The sequence below is a fragment of the Salmo trutta genome, unplaced genomic scaffold (assembly GCF_901001165.1).
Source record: "Salmo trutta unplaced genomic scaffold, fSalTru1.1, whole genome shotgun sequence".
NCBI lineage: Eukaryota > Metazoa > Chordata > Actinopteri > Salmoniformes > Salmonidae > Salmo > Salmo trutta.
In genome coordinates this window covers 160,905-182,500 of record NW_021822211.1, presented here as the reverse complement: position 1 = coordinate 182,500, position 21,596 = coordinate 160,905, and the positions used below count along the sequence as shown (strand labels likewise).

Genomic DNA, 21,596 nt, shown 5'->3' with positions numbered 1-21,596 from the left:
GAACCGGTACACGTCAGCCCCTCTGATCGCCGTGGCTCCAGCCCCCCTGGTGTCAATGTTGCCCTCTGTGTCTCTGTTGCCCTCTCCTGGTGGTGTGAGGGACTGCCTCAGGCTGAGGGGGCTGCCCTACACCGCCACCATAGAGGACATACTGGCCTTCCTAGGAGAATACACACACGACATCAGACTACACGGAGTACACATGGTGGTCAACCAACAGGTACACACACACACACACACACACACACACACACACACACACACACACACACACACACACACACACACACACACACACTATACGTACTGATACTAGAGTTACCCTGCTTTGTGTGTGTATCTCCATAGGGTCGTCCGTCAGGGGACTGTTTCATCCAGATGCGTTCAGCGGAGCGGGCTTTCTCTGCCTCCCAGCGGGTCCACAAGCAGGTGATGTCTGGTCCGGGCCAGGCTGGCAAGCGAGGGGTTAACAGCCGCTATGTGGAGGTGTTCCCCTGTAGTGCTGAAGAGATGGGTCTGGTGTTGATGGGAGGATCCCTCTCACACACACACGTTCACACACACACCCGGACCAGGAGTGGGACAGGGCTCAGTCCGCCGCCATGTAAGTCCAGACGTAAGTGCTGCTGGGAGCTGGGCGCTTCGGGACCGCAGGGTAGGTGGGCTGCCACAGACCAGGGGGCAGGAAAGGGTGAGGGGTTAAAGGTCAGAGGTTAAATCTTGCCCCCTGTCTTCTTTTCTGTCTGGGTTCTCTCAAATCTAGATCTCTGGGAGGGCAGGAGCGTCTGACCTGACCAGAGGGGTAGGAACCTGGGGTGTGTGTCTGAGTGTGAGTGTGTGTGTTTGTGTGTGTTACCCCTTGGGATTGGTGAAAATTCTGTGTGACTTTGGTGAATTTGCATGCGGGGAGAAATCTGTAGTTCACTGACTGTTCAATGTAAACATCTTCTTCACACACTCTGATTAAAAACAGTGTGTTCCAATGGTTTATGTGTGCTTGGCATGTGTGAGGCCTCTAGCCCAATTCCAAATGGATCCCAATTTAATGGACGTATTGGATAGGTGTGTAAGCAATATTACAAAAGTGACTTGAAGGTAGGGACTCAGGATTGATTTAGGATTGGGCTTGAGTCTTCCAGTCAGAGTGTGTCCAATCAGTGGGGCTGTGGGAGAGGTGGGTGGAGCTGAGCTCTGGTGTGTAGGGATGGAGATGTCTAGTCATTGAGCTCTGGTGTGTAGTGATGGTGGTGTCTAGTCATTGAGCTCTGGTGTGTAGTGATGGAGATGTCTAGTCATTGAGCTCTGGTGTGTAGTGATGGTGATGTCTAGTCATTGAGCTCTGGTGTGTAGTGATGGTGTGTAGTGATGGTGGTGGTCATGACTCTGGGTGTAGTGATGGAGGATTGTCTATTCATTGAGCTCTGGTGTGTAGTGATGGAGATGTCTAGTCATTGAGCTCTGTGTGTAGTGATGGAGATGTCTAGTCATTGAGGCTCTGGTGTGTAGTGATGGTGTTGTCTAGTCATTGAGCTCTGTGTGTAGTGATGGAGAGGTCTAGTCATTGAGCTCTGGTGTGTAGTGATGGTGATGTCTAGTCAGTGAGCTCTGTGTGAGTGATGGTGTGAGTGATGGTGTGTCTAGTCATTTGAGCTCTGGTGTGTAGTATGGAATGTGTAGTGATGGTGGTGTCTTAAGTCATTGAGCTCTGGTGTGTAGTGATGGAGATGTCCTAGTCATTGAGCTCTGGTGTGTAGTGATGGAGATGTCTAGTCATTGAGCTCTGGTGTGTAGTGATGGATGTCTAGTCATTGAGCTCTGGTGTGTCGTGATGGATAGGTGTCTAGTCATTGAGCTCATGGTGTTGTAGTGATGGAGATGTCTAGTCATTGAGCTCTGGTGTGTAGTGGATGGTGGATGTCCTAGTCATTGAGCTCTGGTGGTGTTAGTGATGGTGGAGATGGTGGGCTAGGCATGAGCTCGGGTGTGTAGTGATGGAGGATGTCCTAGTCATTGAGCTCTGGTGTGTAGTGATGGAGCTGTAGTCATGGATCTGGTGTCTAGTCATTGAGCTCTGGTGTGTAGTGAAGGGAGATGTCTAGTCATTGAGCTCTGTGTGTAGTGATGGATGATGTCTAGTCATTGAGCTCTGGTGTGTAGTGAGGTAGATGTTGATGCGATGTGCTATCTGGATGCTTCTGTATGGGTAGGTGATGGTGGTGTCTAGTCATTGAGCTCTGGTGTGTAGTGATGGAGATGTCTAGTCATTGAGCTCTGGTGTGTAGTGATGGTGATGTCTAGTCATTGAGCTCTGGTGTGTAGTGATGGAGATGTCTAGTCATTGAGCTCTGGTGTGTAGTGATGGAGATGTCTAGTCATTGAGCTCTGGTGTGTAGTGATGGAGATGTCTAGTCATTGAGCTCTGGTGTGTAGTGATGGTGGTGTCTAGTCATTGAGCTCTGGTGTGTAGTGATGGTGATGTCTAGTCATTGAGCTCTGGTGTGTAGTGATGGTGGTGTCTAGTCATTGAGCTCTGGTGTGTAGTGATGGAGATGTCTAGTCATTGAGCTCTGGTGTGTAGTGATGGAGATGTCTAGTCATTGAGCTCTGGTGTGTAGTGATGGTGATGTCTAGTCATTGAGCTCTGGTGTAGTGATGGAGATGTCTAGTCATTGAGCTCTGGTGTGTAGTGATGGAGATGTCTAGTCATTGAGCTCTGGTGTAGTGATGGAGATGTCTAGTCATTGAGCTCTGGTGTAGTGATGGAGATGTCTAGTCATTGAGCTCTGGTGTGTAGTGATGGTGATGTCTAGTCATTGTGATGTCTAGTAATAGTGAGGTCATTAGGGGGGTCAGGAGTCAAGCCCAAACACACGTCTGTAGAAACTAAAGGTGTTCATTGAGGAGGGTGGTTGTTGCAGAAGCCTCTCCTAGAAACAAACTACAACCGGACCATGTCACATAGCCATTGTAGACGACTGGGAAGCACACTGTAGTCTGCTTACAGCGGCCGTCTTTAGAGGGGACCAGGGGATCTGTAGTTCTCTGTGTGCCGTGTTGGGCATGTGTCCTTTCCGTGTCCTTGCCTTGGCGTGTTGTCTAACTACCCCCCCACTACCCCACCCCCAATCCCCCCTCCCCAGGTCTGTCTCCTCCCTCCTACTCCTTCCCACCCGTCCCTTCCATCCTGCCGGCTGAGGCTGCCGGCCTCTTCCCGCCCATTGGGCAGGTGCTGCTGAGTCCCCGCCCCCTAGGACCTGGACACGCCTACTACCCAGCTAGCACTCAGCTCTACATGAACTACACTGCATACTATCCCAGGTAAGGACTATTCTGGCTTGTGGGGAAGGACATACACAAGGGTAGTTAATGATATCAGTGCCCCAGATAAGAACTGTTAGCCCCATAAAACATCCAGTCATATCCTGTAAGTACCTTGGGGGCTGGGAGGGAGGGGACATACACAAGGGTAGTTAATGACTGAACGGTAGTGGGGTGTCAGACGGAAGAGCAAACAGCACTAGGACCACAATGACCTTTCTCTCCTCCCCTCCCCCTCCCCCTCCCCTCCTCCTCAGCATTGAAGTTCATTTGGATGTGATATCCCTGATGGAAAAACCACATGGAGTTCACGTGAACACGTGACGTTTTCCAAAAACATGTTTTCATGTGATCTTATATGAAGTTAATGTGATAATGTGACAACATGTAAAGCAACATGTGATAACATGAAACTACAAGTGAAAACACATGAAGTGTTACAAAAACACATTTTCACATGATTTTCCACATGTGAAATTGTGTGTTTTTTCCTTATTAACAGATATTTACTGTATGACTCTAAGCACACACACCTCATGGCATTTCAGGATGTATAATGCTCTGTTTGTTATGGCCTCTCCAACTCACTCCTTATATCTCCCCCTCACTCTCTTCTCACCCTCTCTCTCCTCTCTTCTCACTCTCTTCTCCCTCTCTCTCCTCTCTTCGCCCTCTCTCTCTCCTCTCTTCTCACTCTCTTCTCTCTCCTCTCTCTCCTCTCTTCTCCCTCTCTCTCTCCTCTCCCTCTCTCTCCTCTCTTCACACTTTCTTCTCCCTCTCTCTCCTCTCTTCTCACCCTGTCTCTCTCCTCACCCTCTCTCTCCTCTCTTCTCCCCTCTCTCTCCTCTCTTCACACTTTCTTCTCCCTCTCTCTCCTCTCTTCTCCCCTCTCTCTCCTCTCTTCTCACCCTCTCTCTCCTCACCCTCTCTCTCCTCTCTTCTCCCCCTCTCTCCTCTCTTCTCACTCTCTCTCTCCTCTCTTCTCCCTCTCTCTCTCCTCTCTTCACACTCTCTTCACACTCTCTTCTCCCTCTCTCTCCTCTCTTCTCACCCTCTCTCTCTCCTCACCCTCTCTCCTCCCCCTCTCTCTCCTCTCTTCTCACTCTCTCTCCTCTCCCTCTCTCTCTCCTCTCCTCTCTTCTCCCCTCCCTCTCTCCAGCCCCCCAGGTTCTCCCAACACTATAGGGTACTACCCCTCCCCCACCCCCCTGCCCTCCCCTGGGGGAGTGATCCGTATGCATGGCCTCGCCTATAAAGAACTGCTCAACACCATTCAGGGATACCAGGTAAACAGTGTGTGTGTGTGTGTGTGTGTGTGTGTGTGTGTGTGTGTGTGTGTGTGTGTGTGTGTGTGCACTTGGACGTGTTTAACTATACTTGAGGGGAAGAGAAGTCCCCACAAGAATAGTAAACAAACATGTTGTTAGTCCCCACAAGGTGAAATGCTATTTCTAGGAGGTTTATGGTTAAGGTTAGAATTAGTGTTAGGGTAACACGGAACCCAAACCGGCTGCGCACGTGCACCATCGTGCGCCATCGTGCATACATTTATTTTGTCCCCCTACACCAAACACGATCACGACACGCAGGTTAAAATATCAAAACAAACTCTGAATCAATGACATTCATTTGGGGACAGGTCGAAAAGCATTAAACATGTATGGCAATTTAGCTAGTTAGCTTGCACTTGCTAGCTAATTTGTCCTATTTAGCTAGCTTGCTGTTGCTAGCTAATTTGTCCTGGGATATAAACATTGAGTTGTTATTTTACCTGAAATGTACAAGGTCCTCTACTCCGACAATTAATCCACACATAAAACGGCAAACCGAATTGTTTCTAGTCATCTCTCCTCCTTCCAGGCTTTTTCATCTTTGAACTTATATGGTGATTGGCATCTACACTTTCATAGTATTACCACGACAACCAGCAAAACAGTTCGTCTTTCAATCACCCACGTGGGTATAACCAATGAGGAGATGGCACGTGGGTGCCTGCTTCTATAAACCAATGAGGAGATGGCACGTGGGTACCTGCTTCTATAAACCAATGAGGAGATGGGAGAGGCAGGACTTGCAGCGCGATCTGCGTCAGAAATAGAAAGGACTTCTATTTTAGCCCTTGGCATCGCAGACGCTCGTTGGCGCGCGCGAGCAGTGTGGGTGCAATAATTGAATAACATAGATTTCTAAATTTATTTTGCGACGCTCGCACACACGACATGCCCGGTCTGGTCAGCATGTTAGAATTAGGTTTAGGTTTAGGAGCTAGGGTTAGTTTTAGGGTTAGGGGTTAGGTTTTGGCATTAAGGTTAGGGTAGGTTTAGGGGTTAGGAAAAATAGGATTTTGAATGAGACTGAATTGTGTGTCTCCACACGCTTAGATATACAAGACTGTGTGTACGTTCATGTGTGCTAGAGAAAGTGTGTGTGTGTGCAATGTGACCGGTATAGTATGTGTTGCCGTGTCCTCTCATGTCTCACGGTCGATCCAAAGGAAGTATTCAAATCTGCTAATGGAGGAGTGTACTATACTGTCAGGTATCCACTGTGTTTGCCTGGAGGCTATCAAACAAGTTAGTCAGGTCTACCCTCCCTGTTCTGTTCCCTCCCTCACAAACACCCACAGGCATTCTGTTGGGTGGATCTCCACTGCCTGCATGGACTTGATTTACAAGAGGCTGCTCCTCACTGATACACTAGGAAATAGCCAGTGAGTTCAGCCTGTGCTCATGAACACTAGTTTGGAAGTTGAGGTGATACTATGTACTGTAGATAAATCAGCAGGAAGCATCTTGTAACGGCTGACTCTTCTGAACACACAGCCCATCCCAGCCTGTCTCTGTCTCAGTCCGCTGTGTCTCTGTCCCCCTCAACACTATAGTACGCTACTGAGGATGGCCTTGTGCACGCTCATGCTAACATGCACGATCACGATCCCTCCCGGACCCTGCTCACGCAGCCCAAAGAGTGGGTGTGTATTTAAGGGGTGTGACCTAGGCAGGCGGAAGGTAAGGATTGGCTGACAGGGTCATGGGGCGTGTTTCTCCTTTCCTTCGTCTCCGGGACGACGTGGTTGTGGGTGTGGTTTGAGATTCCGGGTTACTAGGGGGTCACGGGGTAGAGTCTAGCTAGGGGGGATTTCAATGCCCCAAACCACACACTGTAAAAAAAGAGGATGGTTCCACCAGAGAATGTTGTGTTGATCGGGACACAGAGTAGAAGTTCCCCCCCAACCACTGGTCCAGGATCAGATGTCTTCTACCCCCTGATGGGGGGGGGGGGGGAATCTGATCCTAGATCTGTGGTTAGGATTGGGTGAGTTGGATAATCTGATCCTAGATCTGTGGTTAGGATTGGGTGAGTTGGATAATCTGATCCTAGATCTGTGGTTAGGATTGGGTGAGTTGGATAATCTGATCCTAGATCTGTGGTTAGGATTGGGTGAGTTGGATAATCTGATCCTAGATCTGTGGCAACCAGCTGCAATAGGATTGTGAGTTTGTTAAACAACATTTTGTTGAGAAAACTCACAATCCTATTGCAGCTGATTTCCTTCTTGACATCAGTATTTTTACAGTGCAGATCAGATTACCCCACAAACCCAATCCTAACCTCTAGGATCAGAATACACCACACACCCAATCCTAACCTCTAGGATCAGAATACACCACACACCCAATCCTAACCTCTAGGATCAGAATACACCACACACCCAATCCTAACCTCTAGGATCAGAATACACCACACACCCAATCCTAACCTCTAGGATCAGAATACACCACACACCCAATCCTAACCTCTAGGATCAGAATACACCACACACCCAATCCTAACCTCTTTTATTTAATTTAACTAGGTAAGTCAGTTAAGAACAAATTCTTATTTACAATGATGGCCAAGGAACAGTGGGTTAACTGCCTTGTTCAGGGGCAGAACAACAGATTTATACCTTGTCAGCTCGGGGATTCGACCTAGCAACCATTTTGGTTACAGGCCCAACGCTCTAACCACATTCTCTGGTGGAACCTAGAACTGTACCTGTTCTACATGGTCAATTTCTACCTGGTGCTGTCTGACTCAGCCCTTCCAAGGTGTGTTCCCCTTTCCTCCCTGGGGCGTTGTAGTGTGCTAGATAGTGTTATCAGTGCTGTACTAGTGTCAGGTGGGGAGCTGGTGGACTAGGTGATGGAATCCTCTGGTGCTGGGACAAGAAACCTTCAAACCACATAGACTCCTTTCCTTGTACTGACGTTTTCTCCCTTTTCACTTCCTCTCTCTATCTTCCTTGCCCTCTCTCCCTGCCTCTCTCCCTCTCTCTGTAGAGTCCTATGGAGGCATTGCCTGGACTGAGCAGTATGATTGGTCAGTCCAGCAGCGGTGATGCTCTGATGCCCTTCCCCCCTCTCCTGACCAGGCAGGGAGGGCACTACCTGGACCTAAATATGCTGTAGAAGGCTCAAAGATCCACACACTGTCATTCACTACCCACACACTATACCAGGAGGGCCAAGGGCCACATTGGGGTTTCACCCAGATCTGGAGGGCCACAGTGAAAAGTGGTTATATTTCAAACATTTGTATGTATAAGACATGGCTCTCTATATTAAACTGTGCCGAAAGTTTGACACCCCTGCACCACAATATCACACAATACACCCCTGCACCCCCCCAAAGGACATGTGGGGGAATGTTCTGGCCTCCAGCTCTGATGTGTGTTCCCTGTCTGAGTTTTGTGGTATGTACAGTGTATATGCATGAGAGCAGAAATGTATTTTATATCAGAGCTTTGGCTCAGCCAAACAGCAGCAGCTCTATATTGCACATAGTATTTTAAAAATAGTATTTTTTTTAAAAGCTTTCTAGAGACGTTCTAAGATGTTACAACCACTTCAGGAGACGTCTGTTAGAAGTAGAGCTGCGTTTAGTACTAATTATTGATCTGAACCTTTCTTCAGGACTTGCATGCATTTGTGTATGTGTGTAAGTGCTTGTGAATGCGTGTACGTGTGTGTGTGTATACGTGCGTGTGGATGTGTGCATGTGTGTGTGAGAGAGAGGAATGTGCACACTGCACTACTCTCTCTAGATACGTATATGTATATATTTTATACTGTCTGTCTAAAAACGTTATATTACATTTTATTTCTTTATACTTTCTATACTTTTACAATCCAATACTAGAACGTTGTATTAGGAAGCCTCCTGCATGAAGAAGTTAGTAGTGCTAGCTACACTCAGATGTTTACATGTTATGGCAAATATAAAGCACTGCTAACCAATCAGATTACTATACAGATTATACTGTATATCAACAGCATAGTGTCTGACATAAAGGTTACATGTAGTTAGTGAAATGCTGAATCACTCCCACACCCCTCCCATCTAACCTGTTTATGTTTGCCTAGTTCCACTCCACCCTTGCCTTTTGTATGTGATGCCAAGCTGAGCCCAGAGCCAGGAGATTGCTATTCCTGTTGCCGGTGGTGTAAAGTACTTAAGTAAAAATACTTTAAAATACGACTTAAGTAGTTTTTGGGGGGGTATCTGAACTTTACTATTTATATTTTTGACAACTTTTACTTTACTACGTTCCTAAATAAAACAATGTACTTTTTACTCCATACATTTTCCCTGACACCTAAAAGTACAAGTTACATTTTCAATGCTCAGGCTGGACAGTAATATGGTCCAATTCACACACCTATCAATATAACGCGTTGTAATCCCTACTGCCTCTGATCTGGCGGACTCACAAAAATAGAATACTGCGTTTGTAAATGAATTTACTTTTTTTTACGACAGTTGAGTACTTTTTCCACCACTGTACTTAAGGACATTTAAAACCAGATACTTTTAGACTTTTACTAAAGTCCTTTTCTATTATCTTCACTTTTACTCAAGTATGACAATTGAGTACTTTTTCCACCACTGTCTATTGCCTTACCCAGCTCGCTCCCAACTCACTGTGATGGAGATTTACCACTGTGCTCTCTGATTCCTTACTGTAATGTCACTGTGCCTGCATCTCAACAGTCTACTTCACTGACATAAAAGGACATATTGTTCTCATCTATCATGAGTTTTCAGATCAGTGCAGACTAAGGAGGGGAGGCGAGGAGATGAGGCAAGGAGACGACTGCGCTTCAGACTATTGAAACTCAACCAGTGTGTTTTACTCCCATGAAGGCCAGATTAGACAGTAGAGCTATAAATGGCCCATGATGATGTAATACGTTAATGATGTAATACATTGATGTCTGCTGTGACTGTGGGTCCCTGGCTGTCCAGGGAACTCTCCTGTGACCACACTGACACTCTAATAAATAGAACATGTGAAACAAGCCCGTCTGGGAAACTCATTGATTACAAATCAAACGCACTGTCTGCGAATTCATTATTCATTACAACAATCAAGTGATCAAATTGGAGTGAAGAACCTATGATGAGTGGGTCTGTGATTTGCTGCGTTCACACACTCACACACCTCTCTCGTACTGCTAAGGTGAGGCCGCTGTTGACAGAATGTGGCTGGAGGAGGAACACAGAACTCCCTGCCACGGTGTACTGACTGTCCCTCTCACACACCTTCTCTCACAGTACTATTGTCATCCTGAAACAGAGATAATTCTAGCAGTAAAGAATGGAGGGAGAGAGAGGGAGATGAGGGTAGAGGAAGAGAGAAAACAAGAAGCACTAGGACCCCCTGAGGGCAGAACTAGCATTGTATAACACTATGACCCCACCCACATTCTCGCTCACTCTACCTGATCCTGTTTATGCACCAGTTTCTCTTGATTCACCTGACACACACACACACACACCAACACACTTCCCGAGCAGAGACCAGACAGAGAGCAGGATGTTTGTTAAAGTGGCCATGTTGTCTTTATTAAGGTTAAACACAGGGGTATAGAACATAGACAAGAACAGCAATAAGGAACTGCACAGAAACATGGCAGAGCTGTAACCTGAGCTCTGACCCAAACTCTCCAGTTAGTTCTATGTAACCACAGGCCTAGGATCAGTTTAATTCTAAGATTAATGATAAGGAGGATGTATAAAGGCCTGATCCAGGTAGTAGTGGTCATGGCAAACTACAACTGATCCAAGCTGCAGTCTGTTTGGGTGTGTCTCCATCTACAGGACAAGACCGGGACTGCAGCTCTTCACCTGGGAACAGTTACCAGCATGTAGTAGTTTCATTAAAGCAGATCAACAAGACAATACAATAAGTCATGACAAATTATTTGTGTCATCATTTAAACACTTAGGGCTTTGATTGTGTAGGATTCCCAGCAGTAACCTTACTACTTTAGCATTCATCTTTCATCGTCACCTGTCCCTCTGTCTGCCAGGATATGTGATTCTCTCAGAGCATGTTGTTGCAGGGTGTGTATTGTGGGAGCATGTTATTACAGGGTGTGTAGTGTGGGGAGCGTGTTATTACAGGGTGTGTAGTGTGGGAGCGTGTTATTACAGGGTGTGCAGTGTGGGAGCGTGTTATTACAGGGTGTGCAGTGTGGGAGCGTGTTATTACAGGGTGTGCAGTGTGGGAGCGTGTTATTACAGGGTGTGTAGTGTGGGAGAGTGTTATTACAGGGTGTGTAGTGTGGGAGCGTGTTATTACAGGGTGTGTAGTGTGGGAGCTTGTTGTTACAGGGTGTGTAGTGTGGGGAGCATGTTGATACAGGGTGTGTAGTGTGGGAGCATGTTATTACAGGGTGTGTAGTGTGGGAGCATGTTATTACAGGGTGTGTAGTGTGGGAGCGTGTTATTACAGGGTGTGTAGTGTGGGAGCGTGTTATTACAGGGTGTGTAGTGTGGGGAGCATGTTATTACAGGGTGTGTAGTGTGGGGAGCGTGTTATTACAGGGTGTGTAGTGTGGGGAGCGTGTTATTACAGGGTGTGCAGTGTGGGAGCGTGTTATTACAGGGTGTGCAGTGTGGGAGCGTGTTATTACAGGGTGTGTAGTGTGGGGAGCGTGTTATTACAGGGTGTGTAGTGTGGGAGCGTGTTATTACAGGGTGTGTAGTGTGGGAGCGTGTTATTACAGGGTGTGTAGTGTGGGAGCAGGTTATTACAGGGTGTGTAGTGTGGGAGCGTGTTATTACAGGGTGTGTAGTGTGGAAACGTGTTATTACAGGGTGTGTAGTGTGGGGAGCATGTTGCAGGGTGTGTAGTGTGGGAGCATGTTATTACAGGGTGTGTCGTGTGGGAGCGTGTTATTACAGGGTGTGTAGTGTGGGAGCGTGTTATTACAGGGTGTGTAGTGTGGGAGCAGGTTATTACAGGGTGTGCAGTGTGGGAGCATGTTATTACAGGGTGTGTAGTGTGGGAGCGTGTTATTACAGGGTGTGTAGTGTGGGAGCGTGTTATTACAGGGTGTGCAGTGTGGGAGCGTGTTATTACAGGGTGTGCAGTGTGGGAGCGTGTTATTACAGGGTGTGCAGTGTGGGAGCGTGTTATTACAGGGTGTGCAGTGTGGGAGCGTGTTATTACAGGGTGTGCAGTGTGAACGTGTTATTACAGGGTGTGCAGTGTGCGAGCATGTTATTACAGGGTGTGTAGTGTGGGAGCATGTTATTACAGGGTGTGTAGTGTGGGAGCATGTTATTACAGGGTGTGTAGTGTGGAAGAATGTTGTTACATGTAGTGTGGGAGCATTGTTGTTACATGGTGTAAATTGTGGGAACGTGTTATTACAGGGTGTGCAGTGTGAGGAGCGTGTTATTACAGGGTGTGTAGTGTGGGAGCAGGTTATTACAGGGTGTGTAGTGTGGGGAGCATGTTATTACAGGGTGTGCAGTGTGGGAGCGTGTTATTACAGGGTGTGCAGTGTGGGAGCGTGTTATTACAGGGTGTGTAGTGTGGGGAGCGTGTTATTACAGGGTGTGTAGTGTGGGAGCATGTTATTACAGGTTGTGTAGTGTGGGAGCGTGTTATTACAGGGTGTGTAGTGTGGGAGCGCGTTATTACAGGGTGTGCAGTGTGGGAGCATGTTATTACAGGTTGTGTAGTGTGGGAGCGTGTTATTACAGGGTGTGTAGTGTGGGAGCGTGTTATTACAGGGTGTGTAGTGTGGGAGCGTGTTATTACAGGGTGTGTAGTGTGGGAGCGTGTTATTACAGGGTGTGTAGTGTGGGAGCGTGTTATTACAGGGTGTGTAGTGTGGGAGCATGTTATTACAGGGTGTGTAGTGTGGGAGCGTGTTGTTGCAGGGTGTGTAGTGTGGGAGCGTGTTATTACAGGATGTGTAGTGTGGGAGCGTGTTATTACAGGGTGTGTAGTGTGGGAGCGTGTTATTACAGGGTGTGTAGTGTGGGAGCATGTTATTACAGGGTGTGTAGTGTGGGAGCATGTTATTACAGGGTGTGTAGTGTGGAAGGATGTTGTTACATGTAGTGTGGGAGCATTGTTGTTACAGGGTGTGTAGTGTGGGAACGTGTTATTACAGGGTGTGCAGTGTGGGGAGCGTGTTATTACAGGGTGTGTAGTGTGGGAGGAGGTTATTACAGGGTGTGTAGTGTGGGAGCAGGTTATTACAGGGTGTGTAGTGTGGGAACAAAATATTACATGGTGTGTTGTGTGGGAGCATGTTATTACAGGGTGTGTAGTGTGGGAGCATGTTATTACAGGGTGTGTAGTGTGGGAGCATGTTATTACAGGGTGTGTAGTGTGGGAGCATGTTATTACAGGGTGTGTAGTGTGGGAGCATGTTGTTGCAGGGTGTGTAGTGTGGGAGCATGTTGTTGCAGGGTGTGCAGTGTGGGAGCATGTTATTACAGGGTGTGTAGTGTGGGGAGCATGTTCTTACAGGGTGTGCAGTGTGGGAGCACATTATTACAGGGTGTGTAGTGTGGGAGAATGTTGTTGCAGGGTGTGTAGTGTGGGAGCATGTTATTACAGGGTGTGTAGTGTCGGAGCATGTTATTACAGGGTGTGTAGTGTGGGAGCATGTTATTACAGGGTGTGTAGTGTGGGAGCATGTTATTACAGGGTGTGTAGTGTGGGGAGCGTGTTATTACAGGGTGTGTAGTGTGGGGAGCGTGTTATTACAGGGTGTGTAGTGTGGGAGCTTGTTATTACAGGGTGTGTAGTGTGGGAGCATGTTATTACAGGGTGTGTAGTGTGGGAGCGTGTTATTACAGGGTGTGTAGTGTGGGAGCGTGTTATTACAGGGTGTGCAGTGTGGGAGCATGTTATTACAGGGTGTGTAGTGTGGGAGAGTGTTATTACAGGGTGTGTAGTGTGGGAGCGAGTTATTACAGGGTGTGTAGTGTGGGAGCATGTTATTACAGGGTGTGTAGTGTGGGAGCGTGTTATTACAGGGTGTGTAGTGTGGGAGCGTGTTATTACAGGGTGTGCAGTGTGGGAGCATGTTATTACAGGGTGTGTAGTGTGGGAGAATGTTATTACAGGGTGTGTAGTGTGGGAGCGTGTTATTACAGGGTGTGTAGTGTGGGAGCATGTTGTTGCAGGGTGTGTAGTGTGGGAGCATGTTGTTGCAGGGTGTGCAGTGTGGGTAGACATAAAACATGTTCCTTTTAAAATAACACTTAAGCAAAGTCTTCTGTATGCAAATCTAGAAAGGTTGACTGCATTATGTACAGTAAATGCTGACTGGTGAGTGCAGCCAGCGGACATGGGACTCCTGAAGGTCGTCTCAGACCAGGTCCATGAGGCATCCATGATGTCACAGGGGTCACTGACTCAGAGCTCCGTCATCAGGAGAGCCCTGAGAATCTTCTCTCTGCCCAACCTCATCTCCTCCCCGCTAAACACACACACACACACACCATCATCATGAGGAATGTTACATGACTGGAATTTGTGTGTTAAGTGTGTCTGTACCCTGAGTGTGTGTGTAACCTGAGTGTGTGTTACCTGTTGGTGTGAGAGGCGAGGCAGGGTACCAGGGGAGGGATGGAGGTGTGGTAGTAGGAAGTGGAGAGGTGGGGAGAGGGAGAATGCTCACAGCATGGACTCCTCAGCTCCAGTATCGGCATGTCCATCTGCAACACACACAAAACAGTTCAGTTCACAATCTACTATTATCCTGGTATTTGCTTAGAAATGACAAGGCTCTGATCCAAATGGACAAATGCTCTGCTATGAAAAGAGTGTGTTGCTGAGTGCTCTGGGGTGTGATGACCTGTGTGTTAGTTTCCTGAGGGTATATGGAGGGTTGTGTCTGGTTGTCCAGTGAGTTGTTAGATCCACACTTCCCAGTGCTCCGGGAAGAGATCGCTGCAAGGGCCTCTGGGAGATTGTCCTCGTCCTCATGGTTACTGAGGACCAATTACAGGACAGTGTTCAGCCACAGCATTCTAAATGTGTCACATGAGTAGTGAATAACTGACATAGGTTTTTGTGTAGAGTGGCTAGGTTATGACAGTATGTTGAGTACAGGACACAGCTGTGAGCATCGTATGGAATCCCAGAGCAGGTTGTGAATACCCTGCCATACTTACAAGCTGAACTGCCTGACCAGTCTTTTCCTGCGGTTGGTGTTAGGGTTAGACTTGGCGGGTCTGTCTGTGGTTGAGTTGTGGTCGGGGCGGAGGGACGTTTTCTCTGTGGTCAGACTGGAAGTGGCAGAGTCTCGAGAGTCCTGACTGGAGCTCTGATACCTGAGACACATACCATTATCATCCACCATCAAACACACACACACACACACACACACACACACACACACACACTGGGAAGAGTAATGTATCACTGCTACTACTGGCCTGTCGTTGATCTCCTGACTACAGGTCTTCCCTCTGGGCGTCAGCGGAGCATCCTTCATCAAGAGAGGAAGAAGAGGAGAGGACAGGAGGATGACAGAGGAGAAGAGGAGAGGACAGGAGGATGAGAGAAGAGAAGAGGAGAGGACAGGAGGATGAGAGAGGAGGAGAGGAGAGGACAGGAGGATGACAGAGGAGAAGAGGAGAGGACAGGAGGATGAGAGAAGAGAAGAGGAGAGGACAGGAGGATGAGAGAGGAGGAGAGGAGAGGACAGGAGGATGAGAGAAGAGAGGACAGGAGGATGACAGAGGAGAAGAGGAGAGGACAGGAGGATGAGAGAAGAGAAGAGGAGAGGACAGGAGGATGAGAGAGGAGGAGAGGAGAGGACAGGAGGATGAGAGAAGAGAGGACAGGAGGATGACAGAGGAGAAGAGGAGAGGACAGGAGGATGAGAGAGGAGGAGAGGAGAGGACAGGAGGATGAGAGAGGATGTTATCTTTTACACGGCTACTATAAAAACACTCAATAGGGTCAGAACTCACTCTATAGACAGCCTCCATCACTGTGTCAGAACTCACTCTATAGACAGCCTCCATCACTAGGTGTCAGTACTCACTCTATAGACAGCCTCCATCACTAGGTGTCAGTACTCACTCTAAAGACAGCCTCCATCACTAGGTGTCAGTACTCACTCTATAGACAGCCTCCATCACTAGGTGTCAGTACTCACTCTAAAGACAGCCTCCATCACTAGGTGTCAGTACTCACTCTAAAGACAGCCTCCATCACTAGGGGTCAGTACTCACCCTAAAGACAGCCTCCATCACTAGGTGTCAGTACTCACTCTATAGACAGCCTCCATCACTAGGTGTCAGTACTCACTCTAAAGACAGCCTCCATCACTAGGTGTCAGTACTCACCCTAAAGACAGCCTCCATCACTAGGGGTCAGTACTCACCCTAAAGACAGCCTCCATCACTAGGTGTCAGTACTCACTCTATAGACAGCCTCCATCACTAGGTGTCAGTACTCACTCTAAAGACAGCCTCCATCACTAGGTGTCAGTACTCACCCTAAAGACAGCCTCCATCACTAGGTGTCAGTACTCACTCTATAGACAGCCTCCATCACTAGGGGTTAGTACTCACTCTATAGACAGCCTCCATCACTAGGGGTCAGTACTCACTCTAAAGACAGCCTCCATCACTAGGGGTTAGTACTCACTCTAAAGACAGCCTCCATCACTAGGGGTTAGTACTCACTCTAAAGACAGCCTCCATCACTAGGTGTCAGTACTCACTAAAGACAGCCTCCATCACTAGGTGTCAGTACTCACTCTAAAGACAGCCTCCATCTGAGCTTTGAAGATGTTACACTTGAGATGGTCTGGAGGGCTGTGGGGAGAGGAGGGCTGGAGAGACTTCTCAGACAGCTGCTTCTCCTCTGCCTGAGAGATGAGAGAGAGAGAGGCGGAGTCCAAATGTGTATTAAAACAACTGCTAAAATATGTCTGACCTGGTGTGTAACTGTACCTTGTTGTCCATGTTGACATGTAGTGAAGGCCAGGGAGAGGTGTTGCTGTCTGTCTCCAGGGGGTTGAGCAGACAGAGCTCCAACTCATCTACAGGACAGGGAGGGGCTCTGTGTTCTAAACACATACAGTGTTAACATATAACCTGGCTGCCGTGGTGTCAGTGACCTGGCTGCCGTGGTGTCAGTGACCTGGCTGCCGTGGTGTCAGTGACCTGGCTGCCGTGGTGTCTGTGACCTGGCTGCCGTGGTGTCTGTGACCTGGCTGCCGTGGTGTCTGTGACCTGGCTGCCGTGTTGTCAGTGACCTGGCTGCCGTGGTGTCTGTGAGCTGGCTGCCGTGGTGCCAGTGACCTGGCTGCCGTGGTGCCAGTGACCTGGCTGCCGTGGTGTCTGTGACCTGGCTGCCGTGGTGTCTGTGACCTGGCTGCCGTGGTGTCTGTGACCTGGCTGCCGTGGTGTCTGTGACCTGGCTGCCGTGGTGTCTGTGACCTGGCTGCCGTGGTGTCTGTGACCTGGCTGCCGTGGTGTCTGTGACCTGGCTGCCGTGGTGTCTGTGAGCTGGCTGCCGTGGTGTCTGTAACCTGGCTGCCGTGGTGTCAGTAACCTGGCTGCCGTGGTGTCAGTAACCTGGCTGCCGTGGTGTCAGTAACCTGGCTGCCGTGGTGTCAGTAACCTGGCTGCCGTGGTGTCTGTAACCTGGCTGCCGTGGTGTCTGTAACCTGGCTGCCGTGGTGTCTGTAACCTGGCTGCCGTGGTGTCTGTAACCTGGCTGCCGTGGTGTCTGTAACCTGGCTGCCGTGGTGTCTGTCACCTGGCTGCCGTGGTGTCTGTAACCTGGCTGCCGTGGTGTCTGTAACCTGGCTGCCGTGGTGTCTGTAACCTAGCTGCCGTGGTGTCTGTAACCTGGCTGCCGTGGTGTCTAACCTGGCTGCCGTGGTGTCTGTGACCTGGCTGCCGTGGTGTCTGTGACCTGGCTGCCGTGGTGTCAGTGACCTGGCTGCCGTGGTGTCTGTGAGCTGGCTGCCGTGGTGCCAGTAACCTGGCTGCCGTGGTGCCAGTAACCTGGCTGCCGTGGTGCCAGTAACCTGGCTGCCGTGGTGTCTGTAACCTGGCTGCCGTGGTGTCAGTGACCTGGCTGCCGTGGTGTCAGTGACCTGGCTGCCGTGGTGTCTGTGACCTGGCTGCCGTGGTGTCTGTAACCTGGCTGCCGTGGTGTCTGTAACCTGGCTGCCGTGGTGTCTGTAACCTGGCTGCCGTGGTGTCTGTAACCTGGCTGCCGTGGTGTCTGTAACCTGGCTGCCGTGGTGTCTGTAACCTAGCTGCCGTGGTGTCTGTAACCTGGCTGCCGTGGTGTCTAACCTGGCTGCCGTGGTGTCTGTGACCTGGCTGCCGTGGTGTCTGTGACCTGGCTGCCGTGGTGTCAGTGACCTGGCTGCCGTGGTGTCTGTGAGCTGGCTGCCGTGGTGCCAGTAACCTGGCTGCCGTGGTGCCAGTAACCTGGCTGCCGTGGTGCCAGTAACCTGGCTGCCGTGGTCTGCCGTGGTGTCTGTAACCTGGCTGCCGTGGTGTCAGTGACCTGGCTGCCGTGGTGTCAGTGACCTGGCTGCCGTGGTGTCAGTGACCTGGCTGCCGTGGTGTCTGTGACCTGGCTGCCGTGGTGTCTGTGACCTGGCTGCCGTGGTGTCTGTGACCTGGCTGCCGTGGTGTCTGTGACCTGGCTGCCGTGGTGTCTGTGACCTGGCTGCCGTGGTGTCTGTGAGCTGGCTGCCGTGGTGTCTGTGAGCTGGCTGCCGTGGTGTGTATACCCTGGCTGCCGTGGCGTGTATACCCTGGCTGCCGTGGCGTGTATAACCTGGCTGCCGTGGCGTGTATAACCTGGCTGCCGTGGCGTGTATAACCTGGCTGCCGTGGCGTGTATACCCTGGCTGCCGTGGCGTGTATACCCTGGCTGCCGTGGCGTGTATAACCTGGCTGCCGTGGCGTGTATACCCTGGCTGCCGTGGTGTGTATACCCTGGCTGCCGTGGCGTGTATACCCTGGCTGCCGTGGCGTCTGTGACCTGGCTGCCGTGGCGTCTGTGACCTGGCTGCCGTGGCGTCTGTGACCTGGCTGCCGTGGTGTGTGTATACTCACGGTTCTTGCTGTGTGTGTGACAGTAAGTCTCCTGGCTGTTGTCGTAGTGTGTGTGTCTGCGGTGGCGATGGTGTATGCTTCCAGAGTACGACGCCTCGTTCTCCTCAACACTGAACTGCTGCTCCCCTCCCAGGACAGGACCACTCAGAGGGAAACTGGGAACAGCACATCACCCTCAATCAAACACACAGTCCAGAAACACAGAACCAGACCAGCACCCTGTTCCACCTTCATTACCACACAGTAACACCAGTTTTTAAAACCTCTCTTTGGTACACAGGCTGCTGAGGGGAGGACAGCTCATGGAAACCACGTTTGATAACATTCTATGAGCCCGTCTTCCTCAATTAAGGTACAACCAGCCACCTGTGCTTTGGTAGTCTGTGTGTGTGTGTGTGTGTGTGTACGGCACATCATTTTAACAGTGATTCAGTGTGTGTGTGTGTGTGTTCACGTGTACATTATTCAACTTCAGTGAAGGAGTTTAAGCAGTGCGTTTATTCAACAAGGCTGTAGCAACCAATCTAAGGCTGGTTGTGATAAGAGGAACAATCTTAAGGCAACAGGAAGGAATGTTGAGGATGTAAACACAATCAGCATTAACACGGGTAAACAAGGCCATCAGAGCCTTTCTATTGATCTATGGGGGTTGATTAAGCTGAGCCTGAACCCCTCACACACACACGTCTCTGAAGAATAAAGGCAGATCTGCAGCGGTAGACTCAAGACTTCCATAACATGACATCCGATTGTAATGTATATAATGTAATGTATATATCGCTGATAAGGATTTAACAAGAACATGTTCATCGTTTAGCTGAGATCTCCAAAGTCGCTATATTCCCCTACAGATGTAATGTAGAACCATGTGATCCCTAGTTACAGCAGTTTATGGTGACAGACTACTTCACACTCTCAAATGATTGGCATCTAACATTCAAACAATGAATCCTGATCAAGGATAACTTTTCAAAACATTTAATTATTTGGCTAAAAGCAAATCTACCTGCTAACTGGGCAGAACAATGTCGCGGTATGATTGAAATTCCGTTTATGTTTTACAAAACAATCTTACCCAGTTACATTTGAGGACTTCGTAGCATTCAGCCACTAAAGTATCAACAACAATTACATGAACTAACAAGGCACTGAACATCAAACATCATGGTCCAATCCACTAGGAGAGAGATCTCTCCATGTTCTGTGTTTAAAGTCTCTCTCTTTCTGTCTCCACAGCATGGTGGTGGTGATCTGATGGAGAAGACACATGGTAGACAAGGCTGGTGTGTAATGATGGTGATGATGAGGAGGAGGATGGCGAGGTATTTTGGTCCATGAGTCCACAACCAGTGTTTCTCTGTCCCCCAGTCTCTCTCCGTCTTCTGTATTCCAGTTGTCTCCTATGCATGTGCGTATGTGTTAGAGTTTAGATTTAGAGGTGGGTTTGGGACAGGGTCCTGGGTCAGAGCTGTAGAGGTCAGGGTGGAGGGGTCAGAGTGCAGTCATGACCTTGTCTCTGTACACCACACTGATGGATCCTGGGAAAGACCCGCTGGTCCTCTCTGGTACTGACCGATGACTGGGCTCTTGTCTCACTGCTACTACGGCAGGCGCTCTGGACATGGGAAATGACACACACACGGTACGCATACACACACACATGGTACGCACACACACACACACACGGTACGCACACACACACACACACGGTAAGCACACACACGGTAAGCATACACACACACACGGTGCGCATACACACACACACGGTACGCATACACACACACACACGGTACGCACACACACACGGTGCGCACACACACACGGTACGCACACACACACGGTACGCACACACACACGGTGCGCATACACACACGGTGTGCATACACAGACACACACGGTGTGCATACACAGACACACACGGTGTGCATACACAGACACACACGGTGTGCATACACAGACACACACGGTGTGCATACACAGACACACACGGTGTGCATACACAGACACACACGGTGTGCATACACAGACACACACGGTGTGCATACACAGACACACACGGTGTGCATACACAGACACACACGGTAAGCATACACACAGCCTGTCTAAATGATGCAACACATGAATGATGTAACAGTGATATGAAGTGAAAGAGACATTCAAAAAGAAAAAGATAGTGGAGATACCTGGCAGAGAGAAAGAGAGCACCTCTGAAATGAGAGAGAACTCTGGGGGCTAGGGGGACTCACTACACACCTTTAACACATCAACTGCCTTACCTATGTGTGTGTCTGTCTCACCTGTGCGGGGATGTGTGTCCTGAGTGTTGTAGGTAGATGGGGGGAGTGAGGGCTGGGTGCCAAGGCTCATGGGCTATAGGGATGTTACGCTGGTACTGAACAGAGACAGATGGAGAAAAAGACTGAGAAAATAATATTCAGTTGAATATAGCAGATGCATTGCCATGGTAATCAGTCACAAAGGTATCCACTGACGTTTTCCTTTTTAACCTTCATATCCAAGAGGAACCATTGTGCGTGCGTGCGTGCGTGTGTCTTACCGGGTGTAGACTAGGTTCGGGGCTGGTGTGGGCACTGAAACAGAACAATACAGCTGCTCAATAAGATCACATTTACATACAGATCATTAACCGAAACATATCTTCAATTTACATACAGATCATTAACCGAAACATATCTTCAATTTACATACATTGTTATAAAATGTACATCTTGCTCATTACCATACTGCTCTTTAACATGAATAGAGGCGTAAACATACAACTCCCCCTGAAAGTACTCACACCCCTGGACTTTCTCCACTTTGTTGTGTTATAGCCCGAATTACAAAATGGATTAAATATATAGATTTGTTTTGCTCAC

The 21,596-nt window shown here is 49.0% G+C and overlaps 2 protein-coding genes and 1 long non-coding RNA gene across 13 annotated transcripts in view; 2 read left to right on the top strand and 1 right to left on the bottom strand.

Moving 5' to 3' along the window:
- Window positions 1-8,836, top strand: part of LOC115181028 (epithelial splicing regulatory protein 1) — a 17,477-nt gene extending 8,641 nt beyond the window's left edge. The window contains exons 10-15 of one of the 4 annotated variants that reach the window (XM_029743158.1): window positions 1-220; window positions 349-604; window positions 3,141-3,318; window positions 4,478-4,604; window positions 6,200-6,326; window positions 7,641-8,836. The exon at window positions 1-220 is cut by the window's left edge and continues 5 nt beyond it. In XM_029743158.1, coding sequence (XP_029599018.1) covers window positions 1-220; window positions 349-604; window positions 3,141-3,318; window positions 4,478-4,604; window positions 6,200-6,301 — 883 coding nt within the window. In that variant the 3' untranslated portion in view covers window positions 6,302-6,326; window positions 7,641-8,836. Of the gene's footprint in view, window positions 221-348; window positions 617-3,140; window positions 3,319-4,477; window positions 4,605-6,199; window positions 6,327-7,640 lie in introns of all 4 variants that reach the window. The other 3 variants (XM_029743156.1, XM_029743155.1, XM_029743154.1) reach the window with 3 other exon arrangements.
- The window catches only part of LOC115181027 (tyrosine-protein phosphatase non-receptor type 3), a 47,994-nt gene that overhangs the window by 224 nt on the left and 26,174 nt on the right, over window positions 1-21,596 (bottom strand). Inside the window, exons 38-47 of one of the 7 annotated variants that reach the window (XM_029743150.1) lie at window positions 21,275-21,308; window positions 21,015-21,109; window positions 18,718-18,872; window positions 16,585-16,700; window positions 16,389-16,499; window positions 15,055-15,107; window positions 14,791-14,949; window positions 14,472-14,607; window positions 14,204-14,331; window positions 13,827-14,093 (exon numbers count right to left, since the gene is read on the bottom strand). In XM_029743150.1, coding sequence (XP_029599010.1) covers window positions 14,030-14,093; window positions 14,204-14,331; window positions 14,472-14,607; window positions 14,791-14,949; window positions 15,055-15,107; window positions 16,389-16,499; window positions 16,585-16,700; window positions 18,718-18,872; window positions 21,015-21,109; window positions 21,275-21,308 — 1,051 coding nt within the window. In that variant the 3' untranslated portion in view covers window positions 13,827-14,029. Of the gene's footprint in view, window positions 1-13,826; window positions 14,094-14,203; window positions 14,332-14,471; window positions 14,608-14,790; window positions 15,108-16,388; window positions 16,500-16,584; window positions 16,701-17,145; window positions 18,873-19,192; window positions 20,333-21,014; window positions 21,110-21,274; window positions 21,309-21,596 lie in introns of those variants that run through there. The other 6 variants (XM_029743149.1, XM_029743152.1, XR_003873236.1 and 3 more) reach the window with 6 other exon arrangements.
- On the top strand, window positions 623-2,883 carry LOC115181029 (uncharacterized). 2 transcript variants are annotated; one of them, XR_003873239.1, is made up of 2 exons: window positions 623-1,349; window positions 2,208-2,883. It is a non-coding gene; the product is annotated as an uncharacterized LOC115181029 (long non-coding RNA). The 2 variants fall into 2 exon arrangements; XR_003873238.1 differs by having other exon boundaries at window positions 623-1,362.